Source organism: Helobdella robusta (genome assembly GCF_000326865.2).
Source record: "Helobdella robusta unplaced genomic scaffold HELROscaffold_100, whole genome shotgun sequence".
Taxonomy (NCBI): domain Eukaryota; kingdom Metazoa; phylum Annelida; class Clitellata; order Rhynchobdellida; family Glossiphoniidae; genus Helobdella; species Helobdella robusta.
Window position 1 is genome coordinate 294,405 of NW_008703572.1, and position 22,444 is coordinate 316,848.

The 22,444-nt window shown below is 32.9% G+C and overlaps 4 protein-coding genes across 4 annotated transcripts; 2 read left to right on the forward strand and 2 right to left on the reverse strand.

The window, feature by feature from the left end:
* Nucleotides 1–1,101: 1,101 nt before the first annotated feature.
* HELRODRAFT_183167 (hypothetical protein) lies at nucleotides 1,102–4,545 on the forward strand (the record flags this gene model as incomplete). Its single annotated transcript, XM_009012205.1, has 3 exons — nucleotides 1,102–1,119; nucleotides 2,670–2,793; nucleotides 4,097–4,545. 3 exons carry the CDS (start codon nucleotides 1,102–1,104, stop codon nucleotides 4,543–4,545), a joined length of 591 nt encoding a protein of 196 aa, XP_009010453.1.
* Nucleotides 4,546–10,081: 5,536 nt separating this feature from the next.
* HELRODRAFT_183168 (hypothetical protein) lies at nucleotides 10,082–12,036 on the reverse strand (the record flags this gene model as incomplete). The annotated part of the gene is made up of 3 exons (XM_009012206.1): nucleotides 10,082–10,830; nucleotides 11,088–11,354; nucleotides 11,982–12,036. The coding sequence occupies 3 exons, from the start codon at nucleotides 12,034–12,036 to the stop codon at nucleotides 10,082–10,084; spliced, it is 1,071 nt and encodes a 356-aa protein (XP_009010454.1).
* Nucleotides 12,037–12,207: 171 nt separating this feature from the next.
* HELRODRAFT_183169 (hypothetical protein) lies at nucleotides 12,208–12,970 on the reverse strand (the record flags this gene model as incomplete). The annotated part of the gene is made up of 2 exons (XM_009012207.1): nucleotides 12,208–12,514; nucleotides 12,732–12,970. The coding sequence occupies 2 exons, from the start codon at nucleotides 12,968–12,970 to the stop codon at nucleotides 12,208–12,210; spliced, it is 546 nt and encodes a 181-aa protein (XP_009010455.1).
* Nucleotides 12,971–20,701: 7,731 nt separating this feature from the next.
* Nucleotides 20,702–20,866, forward strand: HELRODRAFT_153420 (hypothetical protein; the record flags this gene model as incomplete). Its single annotated transcript, XM_009012208.1, has 1 exon — nucleotides 20,702–20,866. A coding segment is annotated over one exon (165 nt), but the record flags the coding sequence as incomplete, so codon positions are not given.
* Between the last annotated feature and the right edge of the window lie 1,578 nt (nucleotides 20,867–22,444).

Below are 22,444 nucleotides of genomic sequence, written 5' to 3' on the forward strand. Positions count from 1 at the left end.
ATAAATAGCAGACAAACGCACATTTTAATTGCTATACTATAATTTAAAAAAAATAGAAAAATGTATACCGTAAATATTTTGGCTGATTGTTAACGTGTGCTGATACGGAACACACTTAGATTCAAAAGCAGATCCATTCACCTCTTCCACACAAATTTCACTACAGTTACCATTGTTTAGTTTACAATCTTTTGTAATCAAATGTTAATATTGAAAATCTATTATAAAAAAGCTAGCAAAAGCTGTTAATACCATAATGATTATTACATGAAGGTCAAAATAAGTGGCAGATCGAAGGTGTCAGGAACTATTTAAAACCAGTCTATCAAATGTTTTTTATTAAAACGCAAATATTTTTGTAGTACCCTTCATAGTGTCAAGAAAACTTTCAAACAACGCGAAAAGATTTAAAGTTTTGTAATATCTTCATTAAACACCTTTTAACTTTACTATTTTGTTTAATTAAAAAATCATCTGCAAACTGTTTAATGATCTGTTCAACAATACTTTTTCTAACAAGAACCACTGAAATATTAATACTATAATTTAGCAAAAAAAGTTAATTTTGTTTCTATTTGAGATACGTTTTAGCAATTAAATTAAAAATATTCACAAGGGACACCATGGTGTCGGATCTGATTCCGACTCCATAATTTAAAATTTTCCAACTCAAACTCTGGGTAAAAATTTCATAATCCCGACTCCAACTTCCAAAAAAATTTCAATTTTAGCTATCCAATTTTACTTAGATACATCAATCATTTAAAATCAATCAATACAATTGTTTTCTTAAAAAACTATTCCATATTCCATTCAACCACTGAAAAATATCTATGAGAGAATAATAATTATAATTACAATAATAATAATATTTACGTTTCCAATTATACTGAAAAATATTATTATAATTTTTTTGCATCTTTGTACATAGTTTATTGTTTGTGGCTGTTCGTTGCAAAGACGTAAATTTCATGGCTGTCAAATTCCAACAGAAACTATTTCACATTTATATTGGCAAAAGTCATTGAATAAAAAACAATATTTCTATGATTTTCATTCAATCCAGAAAATGCTTAGTGGTTATGTTAATTGAAGAAAAAGATGGAAAAACATTCAATAGTTAGTCTAAGAAATTAGAAAACTGAGAAATTTTAAACAGGAATTTATGTTTAGTGTATTAGTTTAAAACAATGAAACAACAAAAAATGAAGGGTCCAAAACAATCTTAAGAAATTGAATCAAAACACAATCATCCTTGAAGATGTATGTTGATCATCAATCAATCAATCAAGTAGCTTGTAGAGCGCTATTTCCGCGATATTCAACAGCGCTTCTCAGTGTATTTTACAAACAGATGGGTCTTTATTCAAATAGAAAAATCAAAAAATCGCCCAAATTATTAAACCACCGAAAAAAAACATGCCGCTATCACTCTAAACATACCACGGATCATTTTAAAAAGCAAGAGCTTCTCAAAGTAACATCTGCTTAATACCACCAGAGTATTGAAAAAAATATTTTGATAAAACCAAAATTTATATTTAAAAAATATGCTTTGCATTATTTTAAAATTGATAAAAAATTTGAACATAACTTTCAAGCGCAAATTATAAAACTACCAATTTGTTTCACTTGATATTTAAATTAAATAAAAATTTAGCCAAGTGTTATAACCGTCACAAATATATTCGCTAAAGGCGCAAGTGTCGCTACTGACGCATACAGTTCAAGGAGGAAATACAACCTTCTAACAGCGAGATATCTAGGACGTTCGAAAATTGTCGATAAAACGTGTAAATAAAGACATGCGAGATATTGAATGGGTTATTGAATATTCGATATTAGAAAGCGATTGATAGTTCAGTTAGTGTTGAAAGCGATATTTGATATTTGACTCTGCGTTAGATTTTTATTGTATTGCGATAAACTTTAGTAAATTGTTATTCGGAAAGCGATAGTTTCTGAACATAATTTGATAGTTTGTGAACATTAACTTCTATTAGTAAAATTAATTAGCGTTGATTATTGACTAATTAATTAATTAAGTATTGTTTTGTAAATAATTAAATCGATAATTTGGAAGTTATTTCCTGTCACTATTTTTCACTGAGATAAAACGGGACAGTTATAACACAACAAACAATATTCAAAAAATAATTATGATGTTAATTTAGAAAAATTTCGTAAAATCATAATTTTCGTTTAGTTTTAGAACAGTTACACGACGCCACACTACCCATACTAAAATATTTGATTATTTGTTTTAACTTGATGTCATTCTGTCTATCTGACTAATGGTTTCCTATCTATTAACCATTTTAAGTGCAAATCAAAATGGTGAGACTGAAAGAGGATGGCGCACATTATTCGACACGACTTGTGGTTTTCTTTTAAATGCAAATTTGCCAATAGAATTATGGTATTTTGCATCGTACATCAGAAATCGTTGTTATAATTCCAGAACAGATTCAACTTCATTTCATCTATTTACGGGTAAAAAACTGATTACAAGCAATATGCACGTTTTTGTAACTGCATATTTTGCCTACAAACAAAATATATCAAAACTAGATACTTGTTCTTATATTTATTGGATGCGATCAAGAAAGTCTAATATACAAGTCTAATGCCTACATAATATAAATGATGACAATTTTAAACTGGTGCAGCGTAGTAAGACCAAACCTAAATTAAGAACTCTTCCTGTAGTTGTCGCTAAATCAGATCCTCATACACATGTTCAACACAAGCAGAAAATAGAGCAGATGAAAAAAGTTATTAGTAAAAAGACAGGTAATTCTTCCAATTTAAAACCAATGAAGGTGGAGCCACGTAAAAAAATAGTTTACGTCGGTAAATTGGATCAATGTACCGTAGAAGATGTCATAAAATATTTAAATTTTTATATAATAAAAGTCAATCGATGTTTCTGCTATATTATATGTCTGTAGGGGATTAGTTATATACAGTTATTTTAAATATTTAACATTTTTAATTAGTTTTATTATTATTATTAATATCTATGTTTTAATTTAATTTATCATTATCACTACAACTACTTGGCTTTACTTTTCCTCTTCCCTTTTTACGTTAGTACCAGATTATTACGTTTGTTTGGTTAATAATATAAAATTATATCTTTTCGTTTTAAATTGTCCGATTTATAATCCGACAACAATAGCGAAATAATATTAAATCAAACGTTCCTCAACAATTGGTTAACCCCGACGTGATTCGAACGAAGAAAATCCTACGTAAAAAGAAATACGAAGATCCACGTGGTTAGATAAAAACAGAAAACAAAATGTTCCAATTAAATGATGACCCGATCGCCATATTACCTCTTTTCAAAAAAAAAGCGTCAACAGATTGGTTCGAGAAATGCAATTTCAATTGCGAAACGTGATATGTAAAACGACAAGGTTCTATCACGTAATAATTTCCCTGCCGTTAGATGTAGTCTCAAATTTGTCATTAAAAGTGCAAAAAAGAACAGATTACGACGCTCTAAAAGCAGAAATATTATTAACGTTCAAACAAACCAAACCAGAGCAATTTTTACAGCAATTTCTACAGCAATTTCTACTGCAATTTCAATTCATCAATTTCACAGGTTATGGCTGCTCAAAAAAATTTTTACCTGCAACTGGGAAATTTAACTGTGGAAAAACATATTAAAAATGATACTGCAAATGACCGCAAAAACACCCTGATGAACGTTGACTGCACCGACCACAAATTAATCGGCTCGATAACCAATGAAACTTGTTCGACAAACGATTTACATCAATGAACCCCCAGTACTCCAGATGATATATCCAGAAAATGAAAAACAAGTCGAAAGTACTTCAACGGTCAAGCACACCATTGACACGGGTGAAAACGAACCAATGTGTGCCAACCAGTTCCAAAAAAAACCTCTTAAAATAAATTTGAATCTGATGAATGTAAACAAAATTGGAAAGAAGCAGCTACCAGAAGAGTCCAATAAAATAAAAGTCGTCCTGAGCAAGAACGAAGATAAAAATGACATCCAACAATCACAACAGCAAAATGCTGAGCAGAATGTTACCATCCCATCACCAAATTCACGCAGGAATGATTCTCTCCTTCCAGTTCTCTCTTTTCCTTCTGTTCAACAGCAACCTCAACAAGATCAGCACAAAAAGAAAAAAGCATAGCATAGTTCATTGTCATCACACACATCTTATTCTAGAAATCGTTTGCAGCTGGACAGAAGGTTGCATGAGAGGCCAGAGCAAAATTCGAACCAGCAACCAAAACGGCAACTGCGTTTTCAGCAACAACGTCATCACCAACAACACCATCAAAATCTCATGTAACAAGACAAATGTCAGCCACAGCAGAACCGTTGACCACATTATCAGCGACAAAAGCAACATCATTACGAGAAACAAGTTCAACGCCAGCGATATCAGTACCAACCACCACATCTTCAAAGAAGAGTGGAAAAATCAAATTCAACACAAAAAACAAACATTTTTTGATTTGAATGGCTCCGCCTCTTCCGGGGGAGTATTGTAGGGGATTAGATATATACAGTTATTATAAACATTTGACATTTTTAATTAGTTTTATTATTAATATTAATATCTATGTTTTAATTTAATTTATTATTACTACTACTTTTTTGCTTTACTTTTCCTCTTCCCTTTTTACTTTAGTACGAGATCGTTACGTTTGTTCGGTTAATAATATAAAATTATTTCTATTCGTTTTAAATTGTCCGATTTGTAATCCGACAACAATAGCGAAATAATATTAGATCGAACATTCCTCAACATGTCCCTCTCAAAATCCGTTTTCAACAAAAAAAGTAACATTAACAATAACACTCTGTAGGGATCAAACATTCACTTATTAACTATTAAAAAAGTTAACTGAACCACATCGTAACCTTTCTACATTCGACAAAGAACTAATTAGCAGCGTACCTTGCCGTCATCCATTTCAAACATCAGATTGAAGGAAAAAATGTAACTCTATTTACAGATCACAAAACATTATGCGCTGCCTACAAAAAGAAAACACCATTAAAGTCAGACGTTCAAAAACGATATCTTTCAATGATATCCGAATACATTGCAGACGTCATTTATATCCGCGGTGAAGAAAACTTTGTTGCAAATTGTCTCTTTTGGCCAGCAAATTCTGTTAAGATAGACGTCTGTGACTAGTCGTCGATAGCCGAGCAACAAGAAATTGATGATGAAATAAAATCATTCAAGAATCAGTTGAAACAATATCCAATTGGCGATAACAAAAACATTTTTTGTGATGTATCAACACCATACCCCAGACCATACATCCCAGTTAATTTGAGAAAAGCCATATTTGACAGTCTTCATAACATCTCACATCCAGGTATCAAAACATCAATACGATTAATCAAATCAAGATATTTGTGGCCAGATATAGACAAACGAATAAGAACATGGTTAAGCTGTCAACAAAACAACATTCACCGACACACGAAATCTACGATATCGTCATTCAATTTACCGTCTTCACGTTTTGAGACTGTTCATATTGATATTGTAGGCCCGTTACCACCAGTCAAGCAAGGAAATGCTATTCAAGTCCATTCAGATATTTACTCACATGCATTAACAGGACAACTGGTTGGATCGAGCAGCTTCAATGACAGACATATCAGTTTCAATAGTTGCTACAACTTTTTTGAACATTTGGATCGCTCGATTCGGTGTCTTTCTTTATGTTGTAACAGACCGAAGTACGCAATTTGAAACCGAATTATTTAACGAACAATCAAAAATAATTGGATTTTACCATCGTACCTTAAAAACAGCAATTATTTGTCGTAAACAAAACTGGTTAGATGCACCAGCTCTCGTTCTTTTAGGACTTAGAACCATACCAGATGAAAATGGAATATCCCCAGCAATAGCAGTAACAGGAACCAACTTATTATTACTGGGAATAAAAATCGACTTGATCAACCACATCGGAACCAACAACCCAACACTCCAGAAAAAGAAGACGAATAACATTCAACAAACGAAAGGAATATTTTTTTAAGCGGCTCCTCCTTTTGTAGGGGAGTACTGTAGGGATCAAACATTCATTTATTAACTTTCTTATATATTAATTATTATTAAAGATTATTGCAATTTTCAATGTTACCTAATCTATTTTAATTTTTATTTCTCTGCTTCTCTCTCGACCTTCTTTCTTTTTTCCTGGGAGCTTGTAAACGAGACGGTTCGAGATTCACGCTAGAATAAAGTTAACATTTTTTTACGCCTGAATTGTGTTTGTTTTGTTTATTTTACTTCACAACAAGGTGTCTTGTTAGTAGCAGAACGCTCGTACCAACAACCCCTTCACTAAATGCAATTCTTAAAACTAGTGCGGCTTTTAGAATTTTATTTTTTGAAAGTGATCTTGATAAGAAAAAAATTGGCTGAGTAATGTGATTTTACACGAATGGTGTTTTTTTTAACGATAATAATCAACAAACTGTTAAAAACTTGCCTGACAATAATGATGTTAAACCTTGTCTGCTTGATGATGTTGATCCTGACAGTAATTTGTTGAATGACTTAAATAATGTGTGTTCTTTTTTACCTCCTGATAAGGTTTATGTATTTATTAATCCGTGTCCATGTCCTCTGTTGATTCGATTGTTTCCCGTTATATACTTTGTATTTATTCAATTTTAAGATGGTTTAATACTTAAATATTTCAATTATTTATATTTTCTTTTTATTTATAGAACTATCATTATTTCATTGTAAATTGTACACGTTTTTTATATTTATAATTTATGGTGCAAATTTTATGGTCATATCTTCGGGTCTCCTAGCTTTTTTGCTGAATAAACTCACTATTGAATATTGAATTGAAAGGTTCTAGCCCCATCTCGAACTGTATGCGTTAGTAGCAACACTAGCCCTATAGTGAATATATTTTTGACGGTTATAACACTTCCCCTCTTTCAGTTTTGTTCGTTGGAACGTTTGTATTGAATAGAGCCAGTCCGTCCAAATGAATAATTTTCATTTTCTCTCGCGGCTTCCGATGTTCTTGAATTCGGTAGGTGATGTCGTTCAATTGCAACTTTAATTACATCCTCCGTCTGCACTCCCTTTTCCATGTTTCAAGAAGTTTCTCCATCAAATGCTGGCGCTTTCAATGTCTTTGCGGTAACGTGGCTTGCAGGTGTGAAATTTATTTTTTTAGTTGTTTCCAGTTCTTTTTTAAGTTTATCCACATTGTTCGAGCCCGATAACCCTTTGATCAAATTTCTGTTCAATTTTTGACGTGATGTCTTCCATTCTCATCATCTGATTTTTTGATTACGGCCAATTGCTGTTCAGCTCTGACATCGAATTGTTCTCTGAGTACTCACAACTGTTGCATAATTTTGGCATCAACCGCGGCCGACTGTTGTTCGATTTTTTCATCAATTTGATCTCCCCTCTGTTTTATTTCTGCTGATTGTTGTTTAATTTTTGCATCAATTTGATTTTTCGTTTGTTCAATTTTCGAATCAATTTGTTAATCTTTTGTCTGTTCAATTTTTGTTGATTGTTGTTTTATTTCTGGTGGTAACGTTCCTCTTCTATTTGAATGATAACTTCAACAACGGCTTTCTTGCTCCAACACTGATTGACAAGGAAGATGCCAACAAAATATATTACAACATGCATCTAAGCTATCCGTCTGGTCATTCTACACATCGTAAACTCAATAAAAAAAAGCATTTGCTTCCAGCGCCAACAAAATCGAGAAAGGACCAAGACATATAAAGGACCTATAGGGTGGCGTGATGGCTCAATGGTTAAAAGCGCCTGGTCTTGCTGCTGCAGTGACTGGGTTCGAATACAAAAAGACCCCCACCTATTTTATGCAATGTATATGATGCGTTTTTTTCACGCGTATTCATATACGCTGTGTGTGTTTGACCTCTGAAGCAAGCCCGAAAGAGGGAGAGAGTAACCTTTAACATTTTAACCTTTATAGCCAAAGTAACCTGAACAACGAAAACCCGTCATGACTCAAAAGCAATGACCTGGTGTGGTTGTGGTCTACAGAAGGCAAGATCATAAAAGACAGCTGGCAAAAATGAAAATTGTCCTTTTGAATAGGTTAGTCTCCTCTTATTCATCGAGGAAAGAAAAGTTTGTGTTAGGGACTAACAGGCTGAGGTGGGGGTAATGTTATAACCGCTGCAATTGTTGATATTCTGTTTTGATAATTGCGCTAAATAATTAATTTGAATTATAGGCTATCGTGCGACAATGAAAATTTTTCTTGGATCAGTGAATAACTAAGTGTTTCTATTACTATTGACATTATAATAAACTTTAAACAATTTTGTGTCTGAAGCAGTTGTTTTTATCTGTCAAAAATCACTGAACCTTCGGAAGGTCGAATAACTTGATGATAGTGCAAGTTACAACAATATTTTATAATATTTTAAAAAGTAAAGGTTATTCGATTGACCAAATTTAATAATTATTTTATTCTGTTGAGTTCAAAAAAATAATTTAAAATTTTATAATTTGTTTTATCAAAAATGAAAATAGTTGCACAGAGCGTTTTCAAACATCTATTATCACTATTATAACGCTTTTTTGAGTCTGATGAAAAATAAAGAATTCCGTCTCCGGCAAAAACCTCCGATTCAGAGTGATTCCTACACCATATAAGTTAAGCTATAAGCAATTTAGCTGAAAAACTTAGTTAATTGAATAAATCATGATTTATATAATATTTTATTTTAACTTATTGAAAAATTTTATTTCAATGAATTTAAAATTCATAATTCGAAAGAAAAATTGTTCCTATATATGAACATTCTAAGTCTATTAAAAAGTTAAAATTTTCAGTATTTGTAACAAAATTTATATTTAGGGTCTACATGCTTTGATTTTTCGTGATTATATTACTTAAGCAAACATGAATTTTTTTCTGTCAAATATAACAATTTATAATAATTGGTTATTGTGGCTGGTTATGACCGTTAAAATAGGAAGTAAAATGAAGCGTTTGGTCTGAACGTTGACCCGGAAGCAATTATATCTGTATACTATATCTTTACGCTGATCTCCTACTGGAGTCCCTCAGCATCTGTGATGTCATTGCTTTTCTTGTTTCTAGTGGAGAGTACTATGGGAGGGATACGATAAGGCAATACAGGTTAAAATTCCCTGGTTACAATTACAATATTTATAATACATCTTCAAAACATAGTTAAAAACTTAAAAAAAATTTAAAAAAAATCTCTTTTGATTTAATGGCGGATAGCTGTAAACAAAACTGTTAGCTTCAAATTGTTTTGTTCTAAGTTACAATACTAGTTTTCATGAATAATTTACGTCATTCTTGTATATAATCACACTATAATTTATTAAGGAAATTTAATTTAAAACTGTTAGTTTCAGCAAATTTCATCTTTTACCATATTCCGCGTTATTGTTACACACGTGATACGTTGTTTGTGTTGTTGCTTCTATGGCTAATAAAACTATTCCCGTTGAGTCACTCAAATACATTGTGACCAAAATTTTAGAACAATCGAACGAGCATACGATGAAATGTTTTGACAAGCTATTGCAAAAATCTAACGACATTGTAAGAAGATTATAACATTATCCGATAGCAGCTTTTGTTTTTATTTATGCACTGCCGCGCTATTTATAAATGGCATAGACAAGCTTACATGTTGGCCACGATTTTATTATATATAAGTATATATGTATGTATATTTGCTTTTTTATCTTTAATTTTTAATCAAGTGAACTTCTGTTACACAACGCACACTTTCGGTTGTATGTGTGTGCGTGGTGTGTGCGTGTACGTTGGTGGTTATATCCAGTTCATAAGTAAATGTATTTGTCTAGTTTTTTCGTATGTTTGTAAGGGTTCGCATTAAGTGAATGTGCGAGCCCATGGTTAAAAACAATAGCCGTTAAAACTATCATTTCGCCCCTGCTCAACAGATAATATTAGTGTACAGGGTCTCGCACAGAAGGGCACTTAGCATAAAAATAGCCATTAAAACTATCATTTCGCCCCTGCTCAACAGATAATATTAGTGTACAGGGTCTCGCACAGAAGGGCACTTAGCAATGTTCTCTAAAATACAAAATGAATTAAACTTTTGCAACAACAAAGATATATTTTGCTTTATATAAATTTTATCATTGGGATCACCGGATTTTTCAACTATTTTAGTACCTATGTTATCAAAAAATAATTGTGTCTGCTTATCAACTGGGCCAAATGTCTCCACACAGATCGGAACGAAAACTCTCGTATTGTCGCTTAGATCTTTGTACTTAGTATTCTTGAAATCAGCAGCCTTCACCGCAGCGGAACCTTGCTCCATAGCCGTGTAATTGATGTACCTTTCGGCTAACGTGTGAGGGAACGTCACATCCCATGATAAACAACCTTGGGACCACGGTACCAGGGTGTAATTATCTGGCCTGAAATTACTTTCAGATAGTAGGCCTGCTGGTTCTTTAATGGTAGGTATATCTGCTTTCTGGAACAATCTGCATATATAATTATTCATGGCAGAGTGTCTTTCTTGTCTTCCTGAACCAAGCCTACACAATAAACCATGGTGACCCAACTGAAAAACATCCGCCCCACACAAGCATCTGTAACCTGACACCACCGGCAACCCAAGTCTTAAGCATAAACTCAGTCTAATAGAACCATTGTAAAGCCTTGAACTACAAGCTGTACTGGGAATGGCCCTTAGCCAAGCAGACCCCAATTCACTTCTAACGGCCATCAACCTGGCTTTATCTGAGGGAAAGTCATTTAATTCATCTAGTTTCGATTTTGAATTATTCAAAGATGGTTCATTCCATTTCTTCCGCAAACACACATTTATGTTCATTATATCCCCGTAAACCATGCACCAGCCTTAAAATGTTTCAAGTCTCAAATCATCCTGGTATGCTACATCCATTGGTAAGATCTTTTCCTAGAGGGCTGCCGTGGCCGCGGCCGATGACAAAAATGCTGATGGTGCCAACCCAAACCCAGTCCACCCATATTGACCGGCAATGTAGCCTGCCTCCAACCTTTATCATCAAAAAACACATTAAATATAGTCTGAAAACCCATGCGCAGTTTGTTGTTGAATTCATCTGACGTTTGCTGAGACGGGCCAGGAGAGGTACGTAAAAAATATGACAGCCTTGGAATGAATGCTGCTTGCATCAACAGGACAAGGGCATCATGCTTGCCAATCTCCGTCATCATTGACATAATATGTTTAAAATCTTCCAGCTTTTTAGACCAAAAATTTTCATAGCGTTTTCCTCTACAAACTATCGAACCCAAAAATTCTAGGTCATTCATCTCAATTCTTTCAATATTTGTTTGGGCGAAAGATAAAGCTGTTGAATTTGCAGTAATTTCACATTTTTTTAAATTCAACTTGAGACCATATTCACGACCATTACTGTTTATCAATTTCACATCATCCATTACGTCCTTTATACATCCACCCAACGCAATATCATCTAAGTATGCGACAACAAATTTAGATCGAAATGCCTTCACCAGTGGATCGATCGACAGCGAAAAAAGCAACGGTCCCAAGGGATCTCCTTGTTGCACACCTTCTGATGAAAAAATGATGCTGTTACCAAGAGACAGAAATGAATCAGCATCGTACGCTAACCAGCAAAAATTGAAAATTTCTGAGAGCCGAGATTTGACGCATTGAAGCATATGGTCACGACGAATCGAATTGAAAGCATTTGAAAAATCAAGTTTTAGAAAGCCTTCATCTTCCTTCATATTATTGACAAATCGCCTGACAGCGTATATCGCTCCTTCTGCTCCACCGCTAATCACAACACCGACCTGCTGAGGTTGGAGAATTGGACCCACCTTGTCCTTGATGACCAATAACGCACATTTTGCAGCCCAGCGTCTCCATACACATCCAATGGCAATAGGTCTGACACCACCGTTCTTCTTTGACAAGGCCACCAATTTCCCGCCCAACAAGTATGGAACCATTTTGGGTGGACAAACGCCGCCCAACAGCAGATTGATAAAACCGGTCAAGGCACTGATGAGTTCTGTTGTTTTTATCTTATCATGTGTTAAATTCCTTAAGTGCTGTGGAGTTAGACCGTCTCTACCTCCTGAGGTTTCTTTTGGAAACTGCCTCAAGCACAACATAATTTGTTAAGGATTAACAGTAACACTTATCGATTCTTCATTGGGACTTGGTTTTCTGTCTAACGGAGAGGGAGGATGCTTGTTCTTTAGGGAGTTGATAGTGTCTGCCGAATCCGGAGCCATCGTATCCGTCGATGCTAAAATCCTCATAGCATTTCTAACGTTTCCCTGTTCTATTTTGCATCTGACTAAAGCACTAAGCTTTGGTTTACCAACTCTTTCACCCTGCTCCTTTACAATTGGTTCGACAGATTTTACCAACTCTTCCAATGAGCATTTGCTAAAGGCATCTAATCTGCTATTAATTTTTGCGCTGATGTTGTTTCGTCCACCACCTCAAAGCTCCTTTCGGATAATCAAGCAAGGAATAAATAGTAACCTGAACCAGAGAGTGGCATTTGATGGGTTATCGCAGATGTTTTTCAAAATATCATTCAGCACCCGGCCAAACTTACCACGCGATTGCTTGGGCACATGGTCAATCAACCGACAGCCAGATGATTTTTTAAAAAAAATTGTCAGCCAGTGACAATTTACTCTTCATATCGACAGCAGTATCAAGAACCCTTGAGTCTTCACTTGTCTTTGAGATGTCTGCGTTGACGACATTGAGCGACCTTCGTTTCCTGTTCAAAGGTGGGTGCTTCAAAGATTTCGAACATTCTGAGCCTCTAACGAGAGTACCATCTTGCCTCAACTTAAAATGTTTATAACACACATGGCACAGAGTGAGAGAAGTCGTGCTGGGTACATGTCCTTGACTCGACATTCAGAAACCAACAACGCAAACTGTTATTATTATTGTAAACTGTACATATGGCTTTTAACATAAAAACTTGTAGAAAAAGAACTTTAAAACCATGTACCTCTGTGCCGCTTATCAATCAATCAATCAATCAATCAATTAGCTTATAAAGCGCTATTTCCGCGATGTTCAACAGCGCTCCTCAATGAATTTTGAAAACAGATGGGTCTTGAGATCCGCTCTGAACTTCGCAAGTGATGGAGAAATAGTTAGAGAAGTAGGTAGAGAGTTCCAGAGAAAAGGAATTAAATTATATTACTTAAAAATATTTTATAACCTAAAATTAAACACAAATGTATAACCTAAGATTAAATACAAATAAATAATTAAAATTAATTAAATTAAAATAAATATGAATATATAACTTTAAATACGAATTTGTAACTTAAAATCTAAATCTGCCAACCTGTGCGGAGACCGGTACAATGTATGTATGTATGTATGTGAATGGATGTATATGTATAAATGTTTCAATTGATGTATTATTGATTACATATATTTACTATTTTAATTAATCTCATTGTTCAAACATTGTTTTGTATTTCTCTTTTTTTAGTATCTTATCTCAGTAATGTCAATTAGCGCTGTATGTATTTCCGTTGTTCCAAACTATTTGTGTCAATGTACATCGCTAAGTCACCTCTTACCGTTGAACTTTATTGTCTATTGACTATTTAACTCTCCGTAGGTATGTAAATTTGTGTGTCAATAATAGAAATTATTGTCACATTTTTTCTCTTTAACGTTTTTGTTTTTTGATTTTATTTGCCATTCAGTATTGTTTAAATAAGTTTGATTTTTTTTCTTGCTGGTAAAGTGGTTCGTTGTGGCTCTCTAGCCAGTTGTATCAAATAAAATATAAATAAATATTAAAAAATAAAGTTATTAAATAATAAATGTATAAAACACCAACTCATTTGCAAAGTTTGTTTCAGCGAAATCTTCAAAAAGGTTGTTGTTAACAGGATCGTTTTCAATGATAAAACAAAAGACATCTTTACTCTTTTTAGATATTATTAAAGTGTGATATAATTATATATCTTAATTTTTATCAGTTTTATTCGAGATCGAATAAACAACAACTACGTAAAAATACTAACGCAGTAAAAAACATTTTTTACAAAGATTTTCATAAAAAATTTGGCCATAATTGAATATTTTTTATGAAAAATATCGACATTTATATATTTTCATGAATTAAATTACATTGGAAAAAATTTTGTCTACACTACATATTAATTCTTACGATTGCTTTTTTTTCATAATTGTTGTCTACAATCATTCGCTGTTCGAATCTGTAACAAAAAATAATTGAAAGAATTAAAGTTAAATAGTGGTATTAAAAGATGGTATCAATGTGAAAAATGAAATGAAACAATAAATAGAACACGAATTTTTTTAAATATTCAATTTTGCTTTATTTAATATTGATTTTTTTCATATTGTGGTGAGGTAAATATTTGACTGATTTTGGATTATGATGCAACTTACTCATATTTTTGTTTCAAATTTTAAAAACAAAATTTAACAAATTTTTAGAAAAATTAAACTTTGGAGTTTTTTTTGTTTTTTCTTTCATATAATATAAACGTAAGACTTATAAGCCACAGCTGATACGAGATACTGTATGAAATAAAAGAAATAAAACCTGTAGACAGAGCTTAAAAGTTATATTTTAATAACAAAGCAAAGCCAGTAATTTTTCAAAAATAAATTAAAAATTAGAAATTTATTTGCTCGCGACAAAAGCCATAATTGTAAGATATATACGTCGAATTAGTATGTTTTAATTAATATAAGGCGCAAGTTTTTAATTTGCAAACTATTTTTAATTCACTCTTAAATGCAAAACTTTCCTTTAGTATATAATTAATTATTATTTAACTTGTAAAAAATTTTTTTACATATAAATTTTGAAATTGAAATTTGCACCGACGAACACAATATTTTGGCGAAAATTTGTGTTTACACCATTTTAAATAATTTAAATAATTTTTTCGTTGTTGACCTTGACAGTAAACAAACAACATTTTTTAAATTTCTAAACAATTTACACCCATGATTACAAATGATGAATCTTGTTTGTACATTTGGATTTGGACGATTGATAGATGCTCAATTCTATCAAAATTAGACTACTGCATTTCTCTTGTATAAAACATCCCGGCTCTTCCAATAAAAAATTATAGACCATCTAGTTTATCCATTCTCCTTCCCATGCTGTACTGGTTTTATTCGTATTATTAAAAAAATTAAAGTTCTAACATTTTAATCTTATTGAAAAAATTCCAGAATACCTATATTTATTCATATCATAACTTTTTCAAGCTGCCCATTTAAATTTCTGAAAGTTTAAAATTCATAGGTAAACAAAATTATCATGGCTACGCTAATGAATATGAACTTATAAGAAACTCATTACCTGAATTGATACTCAAATATATATATACACTATGCCTCTACTCTACTTTGTTGATTCTTTGTTTAACGCTCATTTAATTAGTTTACAATCTTCAACTTCGTTAAATATAACACTTTTACGTGTTTTCATTATCGAGGATTCATCTGTTTCTAAATTTATTTGTAGATAGAATTCCAATTGCACATTCAATCAATCAATCTTTGTTTATCGTCCAGAGACCCAGTTTCCCGAGGTAGGACGTTGTTTTCTTAGCCATCAACTTTAAAATCAGACGATAAGTTGTAAGTTGTAAGTAAGTAAGACGATAAGTTGTAAGTCGATAAGTTGACTCAAAATCAGACGATAAGTTGTATCCATTTCATTTAAATTTAGAGCTTTCATGTCTTGCTCGATTGTTTGCGACCAGGACTTCTTTGGACGGCTTTTGGGACGTGTGCCAGGTACTTCAACATCTGCAAGAAAAGTTATGGCACTGTTTCCACTTCGTTTGACATGACCAAACCGCTGCAAACGGTGTTGCCGGCATTCGTCTAAACCAGCACGACGCAGGATTTCAGACTAATTCGTTGCATCCATCGAAGCATTTTCATGTCGGTTCGTTGAAGTTGTTGTTCCAGTTTGGTTGTCATTGGCCATGTTTCTGCACCATATAACAACACCGGACGTATCACAGATTTATAAAGTCTTGATCGTAATGGTAGTGGGATGTCACGCCGCATCAATATAGAGGCAAGGAGATGCCATTTATTCCAGGCTGCACGTATTCGTGCTCGAACGGCAGCTTCAGCTGTTCCAGTACAATCCAGAACATCCCCTAGATATTGAAACGATGTGACTTTTTCTACCCTAATGGCTTCAAAAACATTGCTATTTCGAATTTGTTGTTGTGGATTAATGCAAGCAGGACAAACAAAATTGGACACTTTAGATAACGTACCAACTATTTTTGAACAACGTTTGTGACACTACTGGTTACACTGCTGACACTTGATTGAATTGCTACCTACACCAGCTTTACAAACTGAACAGGGCCATCGTCCAGTAGCTGTAGATTGTTCATTGCTTTGGTTTTGCTGATGTTCCAATTGCACATTGTTGAATATTTATTATTGGATGTCTTTGTTCTATGGGTATTGATTCGGCTAGTCGTAAATTATAATGGTTGTTTTTATAATGTAAGATTTCAACATTGTGGTCCAAGCTTTGTCTAGTAATTTTACTTTTGTGATTTTCTTTCATGTGATTGTTTATAGCGCCAGTTTGTACATGCATCGTGAGTCTTCTCGATAACTTGTTCGTCGTCATACCAATATATTCAGAATTATGGTGCCCAAACTCACTAATATTACATTTGAACATAGATGACTATGATCCATTATCGATTCTGGTTTACTAGTGCAGTTGTTTTTCATCACAAGAGATGACGTTCTTTTGTTTGGTGTAGTATATTCGCATTTTAATACTATTTTTTCGTTAGTTGCTGGGACATTATTTTTTATGATACTTTTCATGATTTTTTTCATACTGTTTGAAAGCGGTTGACAAACTCGTCAAAATTAAATTTTACAATGGAAAATCCAACTAACAATAAAATATCATTTTTAAACGTACTAATACAAAATGAATTTTAAACCTCAGTATACACCAAAGCAACACAGGTTTATGCCTCAATGGCAATAGTGAATATTCACCATTTTCAATCACACTTGCTTTCAAGTAGGCAATTTTTGACAAGCAGCGCCAAATGGCTAATTTACCTATCAATTGAATCAAAAGCTTTTGTAGGATCAATGAAAACCATGTATAACCCTCATTGTTGCTCATCAGTTTTCTTGCAGTTGTCTTGCAGTGATTATCATATCAGTAGTGCTGCGTCAGGCTCCAAATCCACATTGACCTTTTGGAAAATTTTTAGATCGTTGACACGCCAGAAAGTCAAACGGTTAGCAATCACTTTTGCTAGTATCTTTCCAAGTATAGAGAGTAGAGAGATTTTTCTGGGGTCGTCACAGTTTGATCGATCACCTTTTCTTTTAAATGTATAAACAATCAGAGCATTTTTTATTTCTAAGTAGTCAACCATTTTACTCACATGCATTTAAAAAGCTTTAACAACTTCTGTTTAAACAACTCTGCGGGCAAACTGTCCAAACTGGGCGCTTTTCCAGCTTACAACCTATATATTAATTTATCAACTTCCTGCAAACTAGGAAGAACCTCAAGATCATAATTAGGTTTCCAATCTGGCAGCTCAAAAGAACCGCGTTATCAAAGAAGGTTTTTTAGTTTAGTACTTTGTAGAAATGCTCTGCCTAACAGGCCAAGACGCCAGGGCCATCCTTTATCATGATGTACTATTCCGTAAAAGTAATGGTACACTGCTCAAATCACGTGGACCATATGCCATTTTGAAGCTTTTATAAAACAGTTTAAAATCACCATATTTAGCAGCCACTTGTAATTTATCAGCCTTCGCAGTCCACCATAACTCTATTGTTCTGCGCAGCTTCTTTTACGAAAGACTTTGTGCATGTGATTGTGAGTAGGCTACCTTTTTGCATCATTGCTTTTGTCATTTATCTAAGCAAGATGTATTCTGAGCACAACATTCAGCAATCTACGAACCACAGGAGGTGTCCGATCACGTTTTTTGCAACTTTTTTAATGACCGTTTGGAAATGCGGTCAATCAAAATCAGGATCGTTAGCTATTTCGGTACATAAAGTGCAACTGAGAAATTCTTGAATTGATTTGTTTTTCTAGTGATGACGTAAGTGATCAGGTGCTAGGTCCCTCATGGATGTATCCATATTGTTTACAGCTCATTTGACTGTTAGAAGACCATATTTGTCACCACTAGTATTTACATTACGCCAAACTAAAAAAAACCTATTTTTTTGGAGTTTTCTTTAGCAACCTCATTTTGCTTCAGCACCCCACGCCATATGTCGTGATATACACTCACTCGTGTGTTGATGTCGCCCAGCACAAAACCATGATGTTTTAAGGGCGTCGCGTTTACAGCAATGTTGAGCTGTTTATAGAAACGATCCTTCTCTTCTTCCAATGCTCTCAGTGTGAGCGCATATCAGCTGACCAACGTAGCAATCCGGCACTTTATTCTTTAAATTGGGTAGCATCGTATAGTGTTTTTTCATTCAGTGCAGCAACATCTATTTCAAAACTATCAAACTCACGCGCTAAGATAGTGGTCCTACGTTTATGCCAATCATTGCTCTCCACAAATTTGCGCGAACGTTCCATGACGCAAGATTCAGTATTTTTCTTTTGGATTTATAAATATTTCTGCCTCAGAGAATAAATATCCAATCAGCCGCGGTCAAATAACAAGACAGTTTTGTTAGGCTAGCTTTTTCAGGACACATTTTCAAGTCCCCACTCTAATTGGAAAAAGCAGTGCTTACCTAAATAGGACTGCTTTGTCGTCAAGGCAAGACCAAACGTCACTGTAGCACTCAGTAACGAGCGACCATCACACCAAGGTCGCTACGTGCTCTCCCAGTAGTATCACCAACCTGTGGCCACGTGAAGGCCAGAAGTAGGACTTTATTGACTAAAGTTAGATACCTAGCGCCAATGGGAGCATTTTTTTTTAGAGATGGGAGTTCATTTTTCATCTCTGCCCCCAGCATAGTCAACCCGTTTGAAGCCCGCACCATCATACAATCATACACATTAACACATATTCATATTCACTCACACTCATTTATCCTCACTCATACACATTAATTATTGCATAATAATGACACAGCATGATTAGATAATAACTTAATCGAACGTTTATGATTGCATAATGTTACAGCTTGATCAAATAATCCTATATTTTAAAGTTTCTTACATGTTCAGATGTAATTTAAACGTCGATTAAAATGAAATACTAAATTTCACTTTCTTATCCGTTGAAAAATTAATTAGAATTTTGCTTATAATAAATGTGAGTCACATACACATAACACAAACACATTGCAAACACATCTTACCGCATCAATACATAATAAGAAAAATGTTCATAGTTCTGTAATCAGACACTCAACAAAAACACAACTTACAATACATAATAGAATAGAAATTATTAAAGTTCTGCAAACACACGCGCACCTTGACAAGCTGACACTGAATTTATTAATAAATAATAAGAAAATTTTTATAACTTAACAGTTTGTGATTTTTCGTCTAGAAACTGAAAAGACTTTCTAATAATGCTTAGTTTTCTGTTTGCTTTCCCAAACTGCATAAATAGACATGCTCCTTTTCAGATCATTTGACACATAAATACCCAAGTCTTTTTCAAGTTCAGTTTCATTTTATTTTATTTTTTCTTTCTATCAATATACATATAGTAATTAAATCTAGGGCTATTCCTACCAATATGCATTATTTTACGTTTTTCAGTTTAGAATTTCACCTGCCACTGACCAATTAAACATTTCATCCAAATGATTCTGTAAATTAGTATTAATTTTATCATCTTCTATTAATTTGATAATCTTTGTGTCATCTGCATATAATTTACAATTACTTCTGACGTTCATAGTAAGGTCATTGATGTACACCACAAATAGTAATGCTCCAAGTACCGACCCTTGAGGAACCCCACTTGAATCACTACAATATTTATAAAAGGATTCAAACCGGAAACTCGTGTTGAGGCTAGAGAAATTATTTCTAATTTGAGTTTTCTTGAAACCGGAATTATGATAGAATTGTGGGGTTTTGTTTTAGAATGTCTGAACAAGTCTAACGTCAAACTTCAAAAAGTAGACATTGATCTATCGACTATAATCGAAATTTACGAATCACTTTTAACGTTGTTACGAATCACTCAGAGAAAGATTTGAAGATTATGAAAAAAAGGAAAAGTCCTGTCTTTTGTTGATGACTTCAAGGTACCGCCATTAAGAAAACGGAAGCGGCATTACGACGAATCAGTTGACAATGAAACAGAATTAACCACTCAAGAAAATTTTCGTGTAAACATTTTTTAGGTAATTGTGGATAACTTAAATTTTGAAATGAACAAGAGACGAAACGCTTACGTAGAAAGTAATGAAAATTTCAAAGCAATTGTACAGTTCAAAACATTGTCAAAGGGTGAGTTAGAGATTGCAGCGGATGGATTAAGATCTTTATTTCCAAACGATCTAGACGACACCTTAAATACTGAACTGTTGCATTTAAAGTTTCATTTGGCTACCTTAGACCAAAATGCAGTTCCACACACTCCAATTGATTTGTGTAAATGGATAAGATTCGAGCGATCTTTTTCTTGTTTAAAGCGCGTTAAAAACTATTTGCGTTCGACAATGTCCGAAGAAATGTTAAATTATCTTGCAATTCTATGCATCGAAAAAACAATTTTGCAAGATTTAGACATTAATTTCGTTATTGATGAATTTACGCGCAGGAAGGCACGTCGGAAAGTTTTGAAATAACTTTTATAAACTGCAATGAAAGAAAATTTATTTTTTTAAATTGATAATATTACATTACATGAACATTATTAAAGAAGGTACTTAATAAAAATGTTTTAAAAATATTGCAATTATATGAATTTAATTTGTAAATTTATTATAAAATTTAAAATTGGGGCGGCAAACCACGAGTGCCTTTAGGCGGCAAAAAGGTTAATCCGCCACTGTAGATAAGAAGATATAAAATAAAATAAGGATAACTCCGAGGTTGCCATTTTATATTTATAATTTATTATTATATATAAATTAAAGTATAATATAACTATTCTATAATTATAACGATATATTTAGAATAAACAACTAAATATATTATTACATATTTTTATATCTATATTTGTGTATATATGATCATAAATACAAAAGTATAATAATACGTTATTATTATATATACTTAAAATCGTTTGTATTCTATGTTTTCTTTTGTATTCTAAGAAAGTCCTTTAAGCGTATGTCGTACAGGGGGAGGACTGTCAAGCACGACGATCACACAAGTTAGCCTGGCTATACGAGACTAGGAAAAAGATACTAAATATGCTTAAATATAATTGTATACATTTATAAATATTAATAAAATTGTAAAATAACTACAACTATGTCATCCATCCTCTACTACCACTAATCAAAACTACTGCACACAACCTTTGTCAACGCAAGCATAACTATTAATAACAAGACGTCACACAATGAACATATCAGGATAAGACCTTCATCACAAGGCGCCCGAAATATATATTAGCACTCAAAAAAATATGCATTATTATTCTACATTTATGTATGCAAATGTATAAAATAAATCAATTAAAAATAATCATATTAAATAAATCTTTAAAAATGAATAAATATTTATTAATAAACTATAAAGATGTAAAAATTGTAAAATTTGATAAGTTTGATAAATAGTTGTTCATGGAAACTAAGGAACATGTATATAAGGAATGACTATGGATATGTGCATGGGAATGACGCCAGACTCTAAAGCGCACAGAAAATGTGCGCGGGTGCGTTCAAGAACTTGTATAGGTTTTCTAAGTGTGTGGATATCGTTTGGTCATTTATACACTGAATGATTAAATTCATTTTTAAACAAAACACCGAACACGTATGTGTTCTTGCTTATCACAATCAAACTTTTTTTTCAAATTTAATCTGTTTTTTTGCATTTTAATAGTGTCATAATAATAAAATATATAATCTAAAATTTGAAATCTTTTTTTAAATTTGTTTTTAAAAATATTAAAAAAATATTACATTTTAAATAGTTGTTTTCAAATTTTAATATTTCAAAAAAAGATCAAATATTATATTCAAATTCAAATCAAAAGAAAAGAATGAATTTAAAAAACGTTAAGACCTACAAACTCTCCGCCTTTTTATTTACTCTCGGTGGTACATTCATCATTATCTTTCCTTTTTGGGAAAAAACTTCAAAAGATTTAGATGATATGAATATAAATCTCATCAAGCCGGTTAGTTTTTATAAATTAAACGCCCCCATTTCGATTTCACCAACAACGGCAAAGGAAC